The 19,933-nt window shown below is 33.1% G+C and overlaps 1 protein-coding gene across 7 annotated transcripts in view; it reads left to right on the top strand.

Annotated features, from left to right (window-relative positions):
- Positions 1–19,933, top strand: part of TAF2 (TATA-box binding protein associated factor 2) — an 82,999-nt gene that overhangs the window by 18,801 nt on the left and 44,265 nt on the right. For all 7 annotated transcript variants that reach the window (XM_032415530.1, XM_032415531.1, XM_032415529.1 and 4 more), the window contains exons 4-16: positions 644–762; positions 2,026–2,167; positions 3,421–3,652; positions 5,806–5,990; positions 7,257–7,370; positions 8,519–8,618; positions 10,234–10,319; positions 12,765–12,900; positions 14,141–14,295; positions 14,974–15,088; positions 15,442–15,551; positions 17,462–17,527; positions 18,703–18,955. In XM_032415530.1, coding sequence (XP_032271421.1) covers positions 644–762; positions 2,026–2,167; positions 3,421–3,652; positions 5,806–5,990; positions 7,257–7,370; positions 8,519–8,618; positions 10,234–10,319; positions 12,765–12,900; positions 14,141–14,295; positions 14,974–15,088; positions 15,442–15,551; positions 17,462–17,527; positions 18,703–18,955 — 1,813 coding nt within the window. The remainder of the gene's footprint in view (positions 1–643; positions 763–2,025; positions 2,168–3,420; positions 3,653–5,805; positions 5,991–7,256; positions 7,371–8,518; positions 8,619–10,233; positions 10,320–12,764; positions 12,901–14,140; positions 14,296–14,973; positions 15,089–15,441; positions 15,552–17,461; positions 17,528–18,702; positions 18,956–19,933) is intronic.

The following is a 19,933-nucleotide window of genomic DNA, read 5'->3' as shown; positions in this document are numbered from 1 at the left end:
TAGAAAATTGGGTGGGAACAATGTTTTAATGTTTCCATAAGACTTCTCTGTGTTGTTCTCATCTAATGGGAAATAAGGCTAAGTAACTATTGAACAAATATTGAGTAGCCCCCTGGCATATAGGAGATAAAACAGTGAAGCAGCCAAAAGTTTCCCTCCTTCCTTAAGCTTATATTGTCAGGCACTTGTGAGTGAAGGTAAGCAGTATTACATTTTAAGGACTTGATACCCATCCTAACTTGTTTTAAACATCTTAATTTCTGTCAGATCGTAGAGCTGTGAATCCATTGAAATTTTTGCCAGATAAAGAATAATTATTCATTAATTATTAATAATTCTACATACATTCTTTTCACTTCTTTCAGGAAGGTATGGTGGCTTTGGCATTCCAAAATTAATGAAGGATATGATAATCATAATAATTCCATAACATTGGCAAGTAGACTATCTATGACATTGTATTTATTATTTAATAGGTTTCATCATGATGGGTAGGTAGAGTAATAGTTACTTGGCTAAAAATATTCTCGTAGATTACATGAAATGATATAATACTTAACAAATGCTACCAAATATTTAAGAAAATAGTTGGTGAAATGTTTGGCTTATTAAAACAGGCTCTCTTTTTGTTTTTTTTTTCCAGGAGAAACCTAAATTATTTTTCCAATGCTTATGCAGCTGCAGTTAGTGCTGTGGATCCTGATGCAGGAAATGGAGAGCTTTGCATTAAGGTTCCATCAGAGTTATGGAAACACATTGATGGTAAAAGACCAAAAATACATTGGCTGCACAGTGAAATCATGTTAGACTCAGTGACTGAAAACTTTTACATGAAAATTAATGTCATAATTATAAATTATTAAGTTGAAATATACAGAAGTTGGAAGCTCTTTTATTTCTTAAGAATCACTGGTTAATAGGAAAATAGCAATTAAGGGCTGTGACAAAACAACCCATTCACTGTTGTTTTTAAAGTGAAAGTTATAAAAAAAAATTGGATGGTTCGAACAATTTGTCAAGAGTTGAGAACCCGTGCAGTGTCAAAGCCGTTTAGAATTACAGCATTTCATAGCAGGAAGAATCCGAAAAAATCACCTGGTTCAATTCCTTCCTTTTATAGAAGAGTAATCTGAAGTCCAGACAGTGAGTGACCTATTGAAGGTCACTAATTAGTAGTTGAGTCAGTGTTAGAACATAGGGTTCTGTGTTCTGCACTTTTGAGCACACACTGTCTTATTATTTCTAAACCTTCATTTTCTCTTGGATAAAGTCACAGCCATTATAATTACTATATATAACTTGCCTATCTTTATTTAGCCTATAACCACGATAAAGAAGTAAAGGACTTTTTGTTTTGCTTTTGCTTTTTTTTTTTTAAGAGTTTATGTGTTTGGGGGGGATTTTTCTTGAGGGGAGTTGCCCAATTTAGGGGACAGGCGTAGAAGGCTATCATTCCATGTTCAGGGATTGGAGATAGTCCATATGGTTGTAGTGTTTTGAGGGAAATTAAAAGAAACCTTTTAATCTTATGAAAGCAACATGTATTTGTTATGGAGAAATCAAAGATAACATAATAAATAATGCATTATATAAATTCTCAGGTAGCTTTTCCCACTCGCCCCTTCTTCCTACTCTCCAAAGTCAACTAGGGTTAACAATCTGGGAGGCTTTTTAAGTCCTTATTTTTCAAGTTTTGCATTGAATCTAGTTTTGAACTTTTTTCTTTAGGCAGTATAGCATTATCAGAAATGTTGGGAGGAGGATAGGGCATGACTTGAGCCATATTTTGGGAGAACACAGCTAGCAGTGACTAGAATTGAGTGGAAGTAAGGACATCAGTGGAGGCAGGCTATTGTGGAGAGAAGGTGAGAGCCTAAACGAGGGTAAGTAGTGTAGTTTTTCATTTAAAATTGAGCTTTGATTCCCATTTTATGTTTAGTGTAAGTCTTTGCCCTTATTATATAGACCACTGTTACTCAATTATATATTTATATATCAATGTATGTATATATTTATTTGTTGCAGAATTAAAGGTCCTAAAGATACACATCAATTTTTCTTTGGATCAGCCAAAAGGAGGTCTTCATTTTGTGGTACCCAGTGTTGAGGGAAGTATGGCAGAGAGAGGTGCTCACGTTTTCTCTTGTGGGTATCAAAATTCCACAAGGTAGATTATTCTTATATATTTCAGTTAATTTCATTTTTCAGTTGCATTTTTTCTGTGTATATGCAATACATGTGTTTAGTGTAAAATGAGAAGTGTGAGCTTGATCCTCAGATTTACCTCTTCTGAATCTTGTTCCACTAGTCATTCCTTCTCAGTCCTGTCTTTCCTTTTCTCTTTCCTTCTCAGAAAAGAGACTTCTAAAATCATCTCAATTCTTTATTTTTTAACTTTATACTGAAGTAAAATAGCATACAGAAAATTACACAAACTGTAAGTAAAAGTTCAGTGAATTTTCACAAGTGAACAAACCTATGTAATTCACACATCAAGAAAAAAAACATCACCAGCATTGTAGAATCCCCCCTTCTACCCATTTCCATTCACTACTTGCTCATCTGATGTCCTCCTGTCCAAGGTTAACTGCTGTTCTGATTTCTAAAATACCACAGCTTAATTACACCTGCTTTTGAACTTTATATGAATAGAAATTATGCATTATGCTCTTTATATCTGAACAAAAAAGTTCAACAGTATGGTAGTGAGATTTACCTTCATTGTTGTGTATAATTGTAGTTCATTCCCAGAGCTCAATAGCTCACTCTGAGTTATTGAAATATTATAGTATGCATAGTCTCTTCAGATTGTTATTAATATTCTTCAGATTATTAACTCTTTCAAGCCAAGGATGATGTCTTACACTTCTTTGTGTTACAGTATCAGGTACAGACCCTGGCAGGTAGTAAAACCTGATCTTGAAGGAAAGTGTTCGAGAAATATTAGGTCTGGCTTTACTAGCACTATTTGAATTAATACAGTGCATCCCGTTCTCCAAAACAATTCTCTAACTTATGGATCAGATTCTGAATATTGTGTTCTTTTAAACTTTATTATAAGGTTTTTTAGTTTCTGGAAATGAATACTGCATAAAAACTGACTATTATGAATATGCAAGTGAAAATAATTTTTAAGTTAAAAATTCAAAGCTAAGAATTGCTTATCTCTTTTTTGAGTATTTGAACTGGCAGTATCATACGCTATATTTTCTTCATATTGTCAAATAATATTTGGCGAAAAGTTTCTATCTCTAATCAGATTCTTTCAAGTTACACAGTAAAAAGCTTCAGTAGGCAAATAGCTGAAGTTTCTTTTCGCACATATTCTGTAAACATTAGAATAACTTATAAGTGGGGGAAACAACGTAGGTTACACTTTCACTATTTTTTTTTTTTTATGCTGTTGATATTTTTTCCTAGATTTTGGTTCCCGTGTGTTGATTCATACTCTGAATTATGTACATGGAAATTAGAATTTACAGTAGATGCCGCAATGGTGGCTGTTTCCAATGGAGATTTGGTGGAGACAGTGTATACCCATGATATGAGGAAGAAGACCTTCCATTACATGCTTACCATTCCAACAGCTGCATCAAATATCTCTTTGGCCATTGGACCTTTTGAAATACTTGTAGATCCGTATATGCATGAGGTAAGTCATAGCTTCTTGCTCCTTTCTCCTCCCAGCCTTTCACCCCCGATAAAAGGAAGGATAGTAATGAAATACTGAGTTTTTCCTAACTCTTCTTTAAATTATCCAGAATATCACTAGAGAGAAAAGGATTCCTTATCTGATATATTTAATGATTTGAATTCTTGAATTCCTTTCAAAATGTTATATTAAAGTTTTAAATTTTTTTTCAACAGAGAGTTTGGAGTTCCAAAGGAGTTTCAAGTATACCTTGATTAGAATATGAGTTGATTTATATAAATACTTTGTATTAGTGTCCTCTTTTTGTTTGGCATATGTTTATGAATGTTATAGTCCCATCTCTGGAATCTGAAATATTACAATTTCACAATTAAAGAACAAGATTTGTTCTCACTTCAGCATATACAGAGGAAGAAAGATAAGGCTGAAGCTGAGTTTAGAGTTCTAGTCAGCACACTCATGAAGGCTTCTTGCAGTTTTCTTCCATCCCATATCTTGCCATAAATCGTGTATTAATTGGCAGACCAATTAGTGCTTTCAGGCCTCCCTAAGGATGAGACTTCTGGTGTTTAGGAAGTGATGTATTGGTTATTGACCCTCTCTACTTCTGTACCTGTTTAAAGTAACATTTGAATGAATCTCTTTTTATTTACTCTTGGTCCCTAACATTTTCAATTTTAGATTTTTTATTTCTTAGTTTAAAGCTAAGATATACATGTGACCATGTATGTCTCAATGGTATTTCTGTTATGCGAGCAAAAATTGAGGGCAATTAGGTTTAGTCGATACCCAGTAAGCTCCTCAGTCTGTTCTTATATTTGCTTTCTTGAAATTCACAAGATTTATAAAGTCACTTATGGAAAATATTCAGGATATCTTACGAATGGTTTTGCTTTTGCTGGCTTGATAATGACTCTTAAAAGTATATTCGCTGATAAGATTGGCAGAGAATTTTATTATCTTTGGTAAGTGGTTAGCTGTTAAATCAACATTTGATTAGTACCTACTTTGTATTTTGGAAGATTTTTTTTTCCCCACTCGAAGCTGTTGGATGGGAGAAAGGTAAATGATAGTTAAGAAGTATTTTACTTGAACACTTAGAGCCCACTTAGTCTTTCTCTGTCTCAAGTAGATAGTTTTTACTTTATTATCAGATTTGCTGTCATGTAGGTTTTTCTAAACATGAATCTTTTTCTGATGAATAGTATTTTGGGTTTTGTTTGTGTATCAAGAGGAGTGCTAATTATGATGTGCTTTGGGCCCTTGATCATTAATCATACATAGATCCCCATCACTCATGTATGTTAGTCTCTAACCTGTTCTAACACTGTTAGAAGAATAATTTTTATCATACATTAAAAACTTTCCTTGCCTCCACAATCCTGCAACAATCAGAACTCTTTAGTATGACTTTCAGGATCTTCTAGAATTTGGCCCTAATTTTCCTTTTGAGCTTTTTTCTCCATTACTTTCCTGTTTGTTTGTTATATTTGATATAGTTACTTAGATTCTCCTGACCATACCATATTTCTGTTTTGACTTTGTTTGAGATGTTCTCTTTACCTCTTCATTCCTATCAAACTTTTGTCCAATTCAAAAAGATTAGCTCAGATTTAATCTCCAGCATGAAACCTTACTCTAGGTCCTTCTAAACAGAGTGATCTCTGTCATTGTTGATGCCATTTATTTGGCACAGAATCATAATATGGGATGAGATGGTATGTTATATTTGAGTGGCCATGTCCAAAGTGGGATGCATAGGACTATGACAAGTACAATATTCACTAGGTAAGATATTTATGAATCAAAGGTGCATTTGTAATAAGCCTTGGAAATTTAAATCTTTCTTGTTTTGTATGCTTATGCAAAAGGCATTTTAATTTGGAACCAAAGTTGTATTTTCATTGGGTCTAAGCATTTCACAGATTTATAATCCATCATGAATTTAATTTTCAAGTACAATGAATATTTTATAAACATCGTCAGTAAAAGTAATCACTAATATCACACTAGCATTTTCCCTCATTGCCATGAATTTGTTAAAAGGATTTATATGAATGAAGTTTTCCTTATAATTGAGACATTTAGGAAATTTAAAATACTAAAGGTAACATTTTCTTTTAATGATTTTCTTCCCTGCTTTTTATTTTCAGGTTACTCATTTTTGTTTACCTCAACTTCTTCCATTGCTTAAACATACTACATCTTATCTTCATGAAGTTTTTGAATTTTATGAAGAAATTCTTACATGTCGATACCCATATTCCTGTTTTAAGACTGTATTCATTGATGAGGCTTATGTTGAAGTGGCTGCTTATGCTTCTATGAGCATTTTTAGGTTGGTATTTAAGATTTGAAATGCCCAAATGAGGGTAATGATAGGAAGACAGGTTATTTTGTGATTAATTTTAAGATATGTTTCAAAGTTTTTTCCTTTAAATTAAATATGGTTGGTTTTGTAGAAAAGCTAATGTTTTAAAAATTCAAAATGTAGAAAAACATAAAAAAGAACATTTCCAAGTGACCCAAAACACTTCTATTACTTTCATCCAGATATAACTGATAGAGATGTTTTACAGATTTTTTTTTAGTCTCTTCTGCTTATGCATTTAACAAAAATCATACAAGTTATATAATGGACGTCTAATGGGTTTTTTTTTTCCCTAAATCATTTAAAATTTTACTGATGTCAGAAATTTCTTTGCCAATTATAAAAGAGAGAAAACTTCATTTTTTTCTTTCTCTTCCTGCCTTACCTTCTTTCTTTCCTTGGAAAGTTCCAGATTTATAAATTTTATGCCTTAGGTTCAATCATTTTATCCTTTCTGGGCCTAAATTTTTTCATCTGTAAAAGGGGAATAATACTATTGCCCCTGTATTCTCTAGAGTATGTTAGAAAGATCTTATGGGTCAGTGTATTTGAAAGTAAACAATGGAGCACAAAAAATTCATAGGGGTGCCTGCCTGGCTCAGTTGGTAGCACATGTGACTCTTGATCTTGAGGTGTGAGTTCAAGCCTGCATTGTGTGTAGAGCTTACTTAAAAAAAAAAAAAAAAAAATTGGGGGCGCCTGGGTGGCTCAGTCGGTTAAGCGTCTGCCTTCGGCTCGGGTTGTGATCCCAGGGTTTAGGAGTGAGCCCTGCATCGGGCTCCCTGCTTAACAGGGGAGTCTGCTTTTCCCTCTCCCTCTCCCTCTGCCCCTGCTTGTACACTCTCTCTCTCTCTCAAATAAAATCTTAAAAAAATAATTAATAGTTATTATTGGGAAAAGGTTTTTGAAATTAGAAGAGCCCTTCATAGGAGGATCAGTTTCTGATGAACATACTCATTTCAGGCTAATGGTAATTTCCCCTTCCTCCAGAAAAAGGTACTTAAATTTTTCACGGAAATCAATGGGAAACACTACAGTCCTTACTTTAGGCAAAAGTTAATTAAGATTATGGATTTCACCTAAATTTTGAAAAGATGTGAAAGCTTTTGGAAGAATGTTCTGTTTTTTCTCTTTTATGTCAAATTTGAATTCCCTTATTTTAAAAGTGTGATTATTTTACTTTGATTGAATCATTATTTCTTGGTTATAATTGTCTCTTCTTTTAAATTCCAGCACAAATCTGTTACATAGTGCCATGATTATAGATGAGACACCTCTGACTAGAAGGTGTTTAGCCCAGTCCTTGGCACAGCAGTTTTTTGGTTGTTTCATATCCAGAATGTCTTGGTGAGTAATTTCATAGTTTGCAACTACTGAGATAAAGAATTGGGAAAGTTTGTTTTTGTTTTCTTTTCCTGTATTTTCTTTTCTCTCTGTATATTTAGAGAAAAGTAATGAGTATAAATTTCATCCCAGATTTTTGGCTATCAATTCACTATAGTTCTATTTTTTTTTTAAAGAATTTTGATAACAACAATTTCTTAGAAAACTGAATGAATACTGTAGATACAAGGCATTGATTGTGCAGAAAACTGCAGTTAGAATTCTAATGTCAGTGTTCAGTGTAACTGGTAATGTTCAAGATCATGTGTAAGGCAAAATAACAGTCTTCTACAATAGTGATAATGATGTAGGGATTTTCCTGTTAGTGTTTAACTTTGTACTAATAATACTTGAAAGAAGTAAGAGATAAGAACACTTAATTTTTTTGATTAACTTGAGATGAATTCGAATACATGAAACTCCCTTAAGATTATAATTTATTTTTGTGACCATTCTGTGCTATATGTAGTACATGAATATCTGTTGGTTTCTTTTTCTTTTTTGTTGGCAGAGGGTAAGTCCTCTTGATTTGTAATTTTTCCAGAATAACATAGTTTCAGTGAAGAACAGTGCCTGGAAAATGGTAGGCAACATGTTTGAATAAATGAATGAATGAATGGATAAGTATATGAATGAATAGATGAATGAATGGTATTAATTCCCTTTCCTCTTAAAAAACCAAAAATAAGTAATTAAACGTTAGATCTTGGAATCCCATTGATAATTATTCATGGGATTGGCAAATGTGAACTTTAAAAATTGAGCAGTACAGTCCTGGCTTTGGGCAAGTATTTCCTTGGATACAGACGGTATGGACAGAGTTGGCCAGGAAGGAAGCAGCGCAAACATAGGGGCATTACTTGAAATAAGACTGGAAGGCAGATGTGAGGAAGGTGTAATGGTAAGTAGAACTCATTGGAAGTGGTTAAACCAAATATTTTGTTAATACATTTTTTAAATTATTTTTCATTTATTTTAAGAATGCATAAAAGCACACACTATAACGTGTTCTGTTACCCTCTTTGGCCTTATCTGAAAATTTTTATGATTAAATTTTTTATGATTAAGGGAATTTTTATGATTAAAAGAATATATTTTGACTTTTTGCATAGGTCTGATGAATGGGTACTGAAGGGAATTTCTGGCTATATTTATGGACTTTGGATGAAAAAAACTTTTGGTGTTAATGAATACCGCCATTGGATTAAAGAGGTAAAAACAGCCAGATCCATTACCCATTTAGAAGTCAACAGGACATGTTAGTGTTCTCCTGATTCACAAGTCACTTGTTCTTTACTTTTCATAATTGTAAAATACTGTCATTTGAAAGTGTCTCATTTTTCCCAGCAAAATGAAAATCCCAGCAAAATGAAAATCTCTTTACTGAGAAAGACTAATGGTCTGTTTTATCTAGTTCCATTGTCAGTGTTGACTTCCAAAGACTTTTTTGCTAATAAGCAAGAGAGTATTTAAGCTCCTTCAACATCAAATTAGTCGTTAGATATATCCAAGCTCCTTGTAGTAGTCATTCATAATATAACTCTATGCTTCCTAAATTTGTTTAGACTTAGAACCCAGCTTCTGGAGTCAGATTGCTTTTCAGCCTGCCTCATACATTTACAAGCTTTGTGACTTTGGTTAATCTTTCTAAGTCTCATCCTTATAAGGAGAGTAGATGGGGATTATGAGACATCATACATGTGATGTGCATGGTGCCTTGTACATAGTAAGTGCTTATTATATGCTGGCTAGTCCTTCAGTGCATTTATGTTCTCTGTCATTGTCACGTCTTTTTCCTATTATTTAAAGATTTGGCCAAAAAGAAAAAAAATCAACTGTATTTTGCCTAGCCCTTTCTGTTCATGTACGTATACATTTTACTCATCTCGTGCTTAACTCCTTCCTTCTCAAGTGGAAAAATTTCGACCTTTAATATCTTTATGAAATGGACCCCTCCATCTTCCCCTTTTCTCATTTTATGTATCTTCGTCATCCAAACGTAAACTCAAGTAAGCCAAAAAATAATTGTAAAGGATTTCAAACATCTAGAACCATAAAAGAATTTATACATCTAAACTGGAAGAGTCCATTCTTCATTTCAAAAACTATTAATGAAGGGAAAAGATAACATATAGCACTTACAGTGTTTCAGGAACTACTGTAAACATTTTACGAATATTAACTATATTGATCTTCCTAACTACCCTGTTACTACACCCCATTTTACAAATGAGGACACTGAGGCACAGAGAGGTTAAATTATTTGACCAAAGTTACACAGCTAGTAAGTAGTAGAGCCAGAATTCAAACCTGGTTTTTAACCACTTCACTATGATTTTTACCACTTCTGTATACTGCTTATATATTATTTAAACAGTTCTGTTGTCCTTTTTTCCCTTAAACTTTTTTTTTCACTTTGATCTATGTCATATTAGAGAAGATTGAAGAAGTTTTAAAAGGGTAGATTCCTGACATAATTTTATCTCCATTTCTTTTTACTTGTCTAAATCCTCCACCAGAAACAAACTGCAGAGAAGGAACAAATGAACTTGGAACACAGGTCAGAGAAGGTTGGGAGGAGCCGTTAGGAAAAATTGGCAGGCTGCTGGCCAGCCCTGAAGTCACAAAGGAGAGAAGGCTTTTTGGCTGTATTATTGAGCCAGCTGTGTAGTCTGTTTTGTTTATAAGAACATAAACTACTTTATAAATACATCTAATTTATTTTAAGAAATTTACATTTTGATTCAGGAAATGAGAAATCACAGTTCAGTTCTAAAATTTGATACATAAAGAAATTTTCACTGACTCCTATTTTTATCTTTTTTAGGAGCTAGACAAAATAGTGGCGTATGAACTAAAAACTGGTGGAGTTTTACTACATCCCATATTTGGTGGAGGAAAAGAGAAGGATAAGTATGTTTGTTGTTCAGAGGTGGTATTATAAACCTTGTATTACGGGTTCAGTCTTTCAGGATTACTTGGGATGTGTATTGAGGCCCACACAGGCCAAAATAATAGTATGTAATAATATTGAAGCCACAAATACTGGTAATACTCTCATTACTCCTTTCCTTACTTTACTGTTTTTACTGCATGTGATGGCTACAAATGGACTTAAACATTAAAGAAAGACTCTCAAAAAATACAAGGCTTTACTCTTTTCCATGTTAATTTCCAGATGCTAGTATATTGTACTGTTCTTAGAAAAGTTTAAAAATAATGGAAACAAATATTTTGCTTATGGACCACCAGTTATTTTTTTAAGTCTAAGTAGATAATTTCAACTTCAGGACATCCTACCTATACCTGTTTATCTGAATGGTCACCTACCTAGACATTTATTCTTTGCTTTTTCCCTTCTTTCCTTTTTTCTTCCCTCCCTCTCTACCTTCCTTCTCTTCTTTCTTTCCCTTTCTCTTCTTCTGTTGTGTAGCAAGTCCCTGTAAAGAAGACAGCCACTTATAGCAAAATAATAGTACCAGCAGGCAGTCTTGTTTGTTCTAGTGTCCATGGATTCCCTAAAGGAATATGGATTGAAATGGATGGGAAAGTTTTTCTGTATTTTCACTAATCATTAGCTGACATTTTATATTTTCCTTAATTATGAATGTAGGCAAAAGACAATGCTATGACTTTGTCAACAGTAGAAATCATAGATCTTTTCCTGTCACGTTATAATTATTAGCAGATATTTTGAAATAGTTTGCACTTATCACCACCTCAATATTACTATAATAGACCACTGCCAGATCTTGTTATTTAATGCATTAATAAGCTAGCATATATATTGGCATATCATAATTTTTAATATTTTTATAACTGCATTTCGTTATAATTGGTTTCCTTTGTAATTCTATGTATTTTATTTTGTGTATATGTTAGCAGTTTCTCAAAAGGGGACCCATAGGATTAACCAGGCTGCCCAAGTGTCTAAAAGCACCACAGAAGTTAAGAAATTTGAAGTTGTATAACCAGTAGCCTTTTCTTTGTTGTAGCATGCTTACCAAGACAAGAGAAAGTTCATGGGAAAGCATAGAAATTTGGGGTTAGACAAAAATGGATTTTTGTCGTTATTTTTGTGATCTGAGAAAATCACATAACCTTTCTGTGTATGTGTTTTAATTTGTAAAATGACAGTGATAGTCCTTAACCAGGTTGGTTGTGAGGATTACTTGAGATCAAGTTTCATAAATATTAGTTCTTTCACTTTCTTCTCCTCACTGCCTGCTGTATGGCAGTTTCCCAGCATATAATTAGAGCATTACCATGGAATGTAAATATTACTTACACTAAATGCTTTTACTTTGGTTCTGCCCATTTATTTAGTCTTGTATGTCTAATTTTTAAAGGCAAAGGAAAAAAGAAAAGGTCTGGAAGCAATATACCTCCCTCCCACCAGTTCCTCTTGGAGGTAGCCATGACCTTTTTCTTTTCCCCCTGCCTTTATTTATGTATAGCATTACCAAATGTAGTTCAATCATATACATATTACTGTGTAACTATCAACAAATATTTTAAATTTCGATGCCATGTTTTTAAAGAAGTATAATGACTACCCTTACACATAGATTGTGAGAGTGTAATTTGGTACAGTGATTTTGAAGGGTAATTTGTTGGTACCAATCAAACGTTTAAAATAGATGATTTTGATTCATTAGTTGTATTTCTAGCTATGTTGTCATATAGAAATTGTACTTCTAGACATTTGCCATACAGAAATACTTGCACATGTGTAAAAAGACATTGACTACAGCATTATTTAAAATAGTGAAAAATTTTAAACACCTTTAACATTCATATATGTCATAAATTTTTTTTACTAGACTGTACCTTTCTTTTAATTTACTGATGATCTCTTTCATCATTTCAGAATTTAAAATTTTTACATAGTCTGGTCTTTGTCCCCTGGATGGATGGATGGATGGATGGATTGATTGATTGATTGGAAGATTTTTCCTGCCCTAGAATTAGGACAAGAGATTTTTTTCCTTCTTTTCTTCTAGTACTTTTATAATTGTTTTTGATATGTAATGCACCTGGAATGTTTTTTGTGTGTGTATGGTTTAACCTTGGGATATTGGTTAGAATTACATTAATTATAATGATGAACTTGGAGAGCACTAAAATATTGACACTCTTCCTATCTGGGAGCTTGGCATGTGTTTTTATTAAAATTTTCCTTTATGTTTTTTCATGAAACTTCATAATTTTCTTCCAGTTAAATTTATTTTAAGAAGTTTCCTACTTGTGTTGCTCTCATGCTAAGAAATTACTGACTTATATTATGATGTGGCCATGAAACTTACTGTTTATTTAATACAAATTTGTTTTACTAAGTATAGCTGTTTATGTTTTTAGTCCAGCGTCTCATCTACACTTTTCAATAAAGCATCCACATACGCTTTCTTGGGAATATTACACTATGTTTCAGTGTAAAGCTCACCTCGTGATGAGATTGATTGAAAATAGGATCAGTATGGAATTCATGCTACAAGTAAGTATTAAAGTTAAGGACTTAACAATCGTAGAGAAAGATACGTTCCATATGTATAATCTGAATGCTATTCTGTAGAATAGGAGTCAGGGCCTCTGGAGTTATAGCAGGAATTCTGTTACTAATTAGCTGTTTGCTCACTAAGTAACCTGTGCTTTTTGTTTGTGTTTCTTCAGATGTAGAATAAGTATCAATACTTTACCCATTTAATGCTGGATTGTCATGGATATAAAATTAGAATGTGGGGATGAAAGTAGAACCTATTTGTACATACGATTTTGTGTTCAGCATTATTTAAAATATTAAGGATGAACTGCCACTTAGAGTGTTTTCAATAGAAAAAAAAACTAAAAGATGTTTATTTTTGCTACTATTAAATTCTACCATATATTTTAAGCAAGTTTTGTTGTAAATAGTTGAGATAGAGTGGTTGAGGCAGTAGAAACAAGATGTATTGTAAATGTTCAGCTATTTTTTTTCCATTGATAATATTCTTACAGGTGAGTGAAAAATAACTTTTTAGTAATTTTTTAAAGCATTTTATATTTGCCTTAAAGTTAAGTTTCTTTAATCTTTCTGTCCTTCACCTAACCTTTAGAGTGGAGAGATATTAAATGAGAGGTGGTCCATAAAGAAACTTTGTAGAGTTGTATAAGTCTTTTTTTTTTTTTTAAGATTTTATTTATTTATTTGACAGAGAGAGACAGTGAGAGAGGGAACACAAGCAGGGCTAGTGGGAGAGGGAAAGCAGGCTTTCCGCTGAGCAGGGAGCCTGATGCGGGGCTCGATCCCAGGACCCTAGGATCATGACCTGAGCCGAAGGGAGATGCTTAACAACTGAGCCGCCCAGGCACCCTGAGTTGTATAAGTCTTAATGAGTGTTTTCAACTTGCTAAATGTTTAGTTTCTTTGTAAAGCTCATGATTCAATAAATTATAGGTATTACATATTATTGTTATTATAATCCTTAAAAACAATATTCATTGTTTGGCCAGGACATTATTGAAATTGAATTATGTTTTGAGGAAGAATAGTTTTATAGTCTGGCTGTTTAAATCTTTGCATGCTTTTATTGCTAATAGTCTTTAACTAAATCCACCTATATAGTAAGATGTGAAATTATTATCTTTGTAATTGATTATATAGTAAAGTCATAATGCAAAGTGGGTATAGTACAGAATTGGAAACAATGTATATTATGTTATACAAACTTACTTGAATGATACTTTCATCCTTACAGGTTTTCAATAAACTGTTAAGTTTGGCTAGTACAGCTTCATCACAGAAGTTCCAGTCACATATGTGGAGTCAGATGTTGGTTTCCACATCTGGGTTTTTGAAATCCATCTCAAATGTCTCTGGCAAAGACATCCAGCCTTTAATAAAGCAGTGGGTGTATCCTTTTCAGTAGCAGCTCAACAAGGAGGGAAAGGGAATAAGGTTATGTGTGTCAGGGAAAGGAGGAAAAAGAAAGATTTGGAAGACCAAAGGAGAACTATTTAAGTTGCTAAATAGTAGTAGAAAGAACTAGGAACTGTAAATCATTTCTGCTAAGGTGCCTTTTAATCATTGAGATACACACACATATATGTTTATGCTTGTAAAATTTGCCATATTTTGAATTACTTTTTAGTGTGTGAATATAGCAATAGGCTTAATGGTGGGGGAGGTAAATAATCCACCAGACAGGCCTGCAGGATTACTTGTAAGATGCAGTGGTCTGGTGGCTTTTAGATGTGGTTAGGGGTTGGCACAACTTAACTGGTATCTGGGAACTTTTCAATTTTTACATTTTTTTCATATCAAAGCACTGTTATATTAATAACCCAGTAGAGTGGTTTTGCTTCTTTCAAAACACAAATTTGTTAACGTTTCAGAAATTTTGTTTAAATATGGGGAAACACTTTTCACAAAAATTTTGAATACTTTGCCACCTGGTTTACCCTGAAGTGTGCTCTCAGGCCTTGAACTGGTGAGAATGCATCTGAAAGTTATCACCTACTATAATGAGTCCTTTATTTTGTTTAGTACATATTCATGTCAATATGCAAAAATTCCTTTACAATTCTTCAGAGACCAGAGTGGAGTGGTAAAATTTTATGGAAGTTTTGCATTTAACAGAAAACGAAATGTTTTGGAATTAGAAATAAAGCAAGATTATACATCGCCGGGAACTCAGAAATATGTGGTAAGATTTTTTCCAAAATGGCCTTTTGTACTGCTTTCTTCCCAGTTTCAATATAGGAACGGTTTATGGGTGGAGAGCTGGTAAGAAGTTTCATAATGAGAATTTGTTTGCAAAGGTTAAAATTGAGAAAACACCAAGTGTCAATGACGGCTCAATGAAGAGGTTATGATGGAGATTTCAGGGGACACAGATATCCCAGTTCTCCCCTCCTTTGGCACCAGCTACCTTTCTGTGTCCCTAGACACACATCTTCTATAGTACTATTTTATATCTTGAAATATATACCTGTACACATAAGAATACATATATGGTATTTTTCTAGCATTATCTTTGAACACTGTTTCTTTTTAAAGGGACCACTTAAAGTGACAGTGCAGGAGTTAGATGGATCCTTCAATCATACGTTGCAAATTGAAGAAAACAGCCTTAAGCATGATATTCCCTGTCATTCTAAAAGCAGAAGGTAGGCATTGAATCATAACTTTAAACTGAAGTTGATAATTAAACTGTAAGTCTCACAGATTAAAATGCCAAAATAGAAATCCTAATATATACCTAAGTTTCAAGTAGAGAACATGTTATCTGGTATCTTTTTTTGTCCTTCTACTTCAAGTTGATATTACCAAATATTCTTTATTTGCTTTTTGTTCTTGACAACATTTTATTCTTTGAATTAATTAATTTAAAAATTTAGATTTAGGTTTAATAATCTTTATTTTGTAGGGTCAGGGGTAGGTAGAATAGAAGTTTGATTTTTTTTGGAGCCAGGAAAAGTTCAAGGCAAATTGCTTAGGTTTGTTGTTATTAGTGTCATTGGATTAATATCTATAGTAAATATTGGGGAAATGATCATTGAATATAAAGGAAGGAGCTGAATACATGTCATAAAAAGCCCCTGCATTTTCTTTGCTATGTCTTTCTCCTCTTCTCTGTATCACCATGCCTTTACAAAACATTCTTTTTTTTGTTTTAATTTTATTTATTTAAGTAATCTCTGTACCCAACATGGAGCTCGAACTCACGACCCTGAGATCAAGAGTCACATGCTCCTCCAACTGAGCCAGCCAGGTGCCCCTTTATTTATTTATTTAAAGTAATCCTACACCCAACATGGAGCTCGAACTCATGACCCCAAGATTAAGAGTTGCATGCTCTTCCAACTGAGCCAGCCAGGTGCCCCTTAAAAAACATCCTTGTTGTCTTTCAAAACGGCACATTGTCATTTTCCTTAAAAAATGTTCAACCGTTCATCTTCTATGTAGTATATTTTTTCTTTACCACTATTGTTTAACTCAACCATTAGCATGTATTCTGAAGAGTGAAAGATGGGAACATTTTTGTGCTTCACTGGAGGATTGTATAGTAATAGCAAAACTTCAGGAACAGAAGGTTTATACTTATGACGACATTGAGGTCATGTCAGACAGATGGGGATGTCAGTTGATTTTGACGGCCTTCAGAAATTGATTCTGAAATTTCCCTGAAACCATTTTTCCTTTGCAAAAATTCTTTCTTAGTTCAGGCTGAAATTTCCCTTTCCTTTTGTTCTGTCTACCTTTGAAATTGGGAACATCTGATTGCCACTCTTTTCATAACATTTCCTCAGGGTTTTTTCTCTATAGTAGCAGTATGTCCTTTGGGTATTCTTTGGTGTGAGGAACACAGGAAGACTGTTCTTTGTTCCTATTTTAATTTGTAGTCACCCAAGTTTTTAGTGTATATCCAGTAGATTTTTATGATATATGCAAACAATGAATCATGGAGCACTACATCAAAAACTAATGATGTAATGTATGGTGATTAACATAACATAATAATAAAAAAAGTAATTTGCATGGAAGCAGTTGCTTTTGGGGGGGCTTATCCTAAATCTTTTTCATATTAACTAGTTGTATATGTTAATTAATACTGTTAAGATGTATTATAGTTAATCACATACCTCATTTCATATGGGACAGCTTCTTGCACATAGAGCACATGTTCAAAATAATTCATGTCTCATTTCAGGGCTGGTTATTTTTTCAGTTTTTTTATAAAGGATTTCTTTGTTGATAGATCAATCTTTTTTGTATAAAATTGCAGCTTACCAGTTCTTGGAAGTACATCTATGTTTTAACCTGGCATTTAGTTACATATTTTTGCTTTTTATTAAACTTTGATTAGGAAGACATTTCAGTATCATTGACTTCATTCCCTTCAGCTTCAAAATAGATTTTTTTGTGTGTTTAAATTCCATTACATTCACTATCCCTTCTTCCTCAAGCTGTCTTACAACGTTGCCTGAAATTTTTATTTTGAGCTTCAACTGTTCTTTATCTCCTTTCAGAATTGGAAATGTCATAGTTTGTAAACTTAACTTTTCCCTAAATGTAGGAATAAAAAGAAAAAAATTCCACTGATGAATGGAGAAGAAGTTGACATGGATCTTTCTGCGATGGAGTAAGTTAGTTACTTGAGTTTAAGGCTATAATATATGCATTCTCATGTGTCTTGTTATGCACATCTAAAAGTATGTAAATGTGTTGAAATTGCTGCTTTTAAAATTTTGAAAGTCCATAGAAATACAGTGTTTCTCAAACTATAGTGTGTCACTTGCGGATCTTCTTAAAATGCAGTTTCTGATCTAGTACTTTCTAGTGGGTCCTGATAGTCTGATTTCTAGGGAGCTCTCAGAAAATATAGATTCTTTTTGTCTTTGGACAAGGCTTCAGGGCACTTTGAGGCTCCCTGTGCTTTCAAAATACAATTTAAATATCACTGTTCTAAATTTTATGTGGTAATATTTACTGATTGGCAGTGTTTCATCTTTAAAAAATACTATAGCTCAGACTTCATTTTGCTCATCCATATTGTGCCTGTGTATTTTTTTATAAAACGTGTAATTACTAGCTTGGTTGCCAAATATTACTGCTGTTTATATACCCTTATGTACTTTTCCCATATCAAGTGCCTTACCTGTAGTAAGCACCCACTAGTATTTGGTGAATTAAAGTAGTATTTCAGGGAATATTCTTTTGTTGATGGTGTTGACATAGACTAGATATTTTAAGCTGTGCGAGTTATTTTGACAAGTATGGGAGGATAAATTCATGATGTGCCTCTGAACTATGATTTCAGAACTTCCTGTTTGAGAAAGAGGATCATGAATCTAACATTTAAAAAAACACTATTAAAAATCAGTTAAATTAATTTTAAAATAAATTCATTTCTTAGTCACAGATTGATTCCAAGAAATGATGGCATTTATAGCCATAGTCAGGCTATAGGCCATGAAATGAAGAAATTTGATCTCATTCTTTTTTTCCACGTCACATAATCACAAATCAAAATCCCCCAAGTAAAATTTTCAGATGGAATTTCTTTGTGACAACTGTCTTCTTATCCTTGAGGATCTTTTAAGCAAGATTAATAAAGATTAGCTATTGTGAGAAAGTTGAAATACATTAAACATAATGAGAATGTTGTCAGTGTGATTAAAAAAATGAATACAGTAAAAGTTCAGGCAGTCTTGAATATTACATAGAGAAGAGAATCTATTTAATAAATGCTTTGTTTTTATTTTATAAACATATAAAATTGAAACAAATTAAAAAGAAAATTGTATTTTCTTTCAGTGCGGATTCCCCTTTGCTGTGGATAAGGATAGACCCAGATATGTCAGTACTGAGGAAAGTGGAGTTTGAGCAAGCTGATTTCATGTGGCAGTATCAGCTCCGCTATGAGAGAGATGTTGTTGCACAGCAGGAATCCATTCTGGCCTTGGAGAAGTTCCCTACGCCAGCATCTCGCCTTGCACTCACTGACATACTAGAACAAGAGCAGTGTTTCTACCGAGTAAGAATGTCCGCTTGCTTCTGCCTCGCAAAGGTGAGATGATGCATAGTAGAAAGAAAACATGACTATCACATATTTAAAAACAAAGACAAAAACAAAACCCAAAAAACTCTGAAAATGAATTAACATTTGCCATAGTCTTTAATTTTACTTGGTAGCTGGTCCCTTGAAAGCTTTTTTCCAAATGTGTTTAATAAGACTGATTTGAAAGAAAAATGTTTTGATCTGAAAATAGATAATGCATTAAAAGTTTGTAATTTTCAAACTGAAAGTCAGATTTTAAATTCAAAGAGGATTGTTCTCCATTTTATTGAATTGCCAAACCATACTGTTAAAGCATAGAATGTATTTGGCAAGAAATTCCTTAGTTTGAGTGACGTTTTACCTTATAGTATAGGAAATCAGTTCATCTTAACTATCCTGCTGTGGTGATTATTTCATGTTGGTTTGGGTTTAGTAATCAGTATTAGTGATATATAACTTAAAATGATAGGTTCTATAACTTCACATGCTAGAGAAGTTAATTTATTAAGAAAACTAAATATTTTTCTTTAGATGCAAAAAAACTGAAGGTAGAGCAAATGAAAACCAGAAAAACGCAGACAAAAATTTGGCCAGAAATACTGGGTTCCAGGTATTTAAAAAACATCTTGATAATAGGTTCATTCCCATTTAGTGACTCCCCTGCCTTCCTCACTGCTAAAATCCATTTGCCCAACATCTCCAAAGATTGTAATGGTTTAGATTCGTTTTGTCTTTAATGGTCACTATTGAATAGTTGCATTCCTACATCCTACTCAGATATGTGAGGGACAATATGGTATTTTCTGATAGATCATCTGCTAAGGATATAATTTCATTGCTTCTATAAAGATCTTTGTGATTCTCGCATGCTAAATTCTTAGCAGGTTCATGAAATTATAGACTATTATTTAAAATTATAAATTCAGTCTTTTCAGACATAATTTCTGTATACGCTGAAAGTTTCAATAGCAAGATATGGTTTTTTTG

This window comes from Phoca vitulina, unplaced genomic scaffold, assembly GCF_004348235.1.
Source record: "Phoca vitulina isolate PV1807 unplaced genomic scaffold, GSC_HSeal_1.0 scaffold18, whole genome shotgun sequence".
Lineage (NCBI taxonomy): Eukaryota > Metazoa > Chordata > Mammalia > Carnivora > Phocidae > Phoca > Phoca vitulina.
Note: the sequence above shows the minus strand (reverse complement) of the source record. Positions and strands in the feature narration are given on the sequence as shown.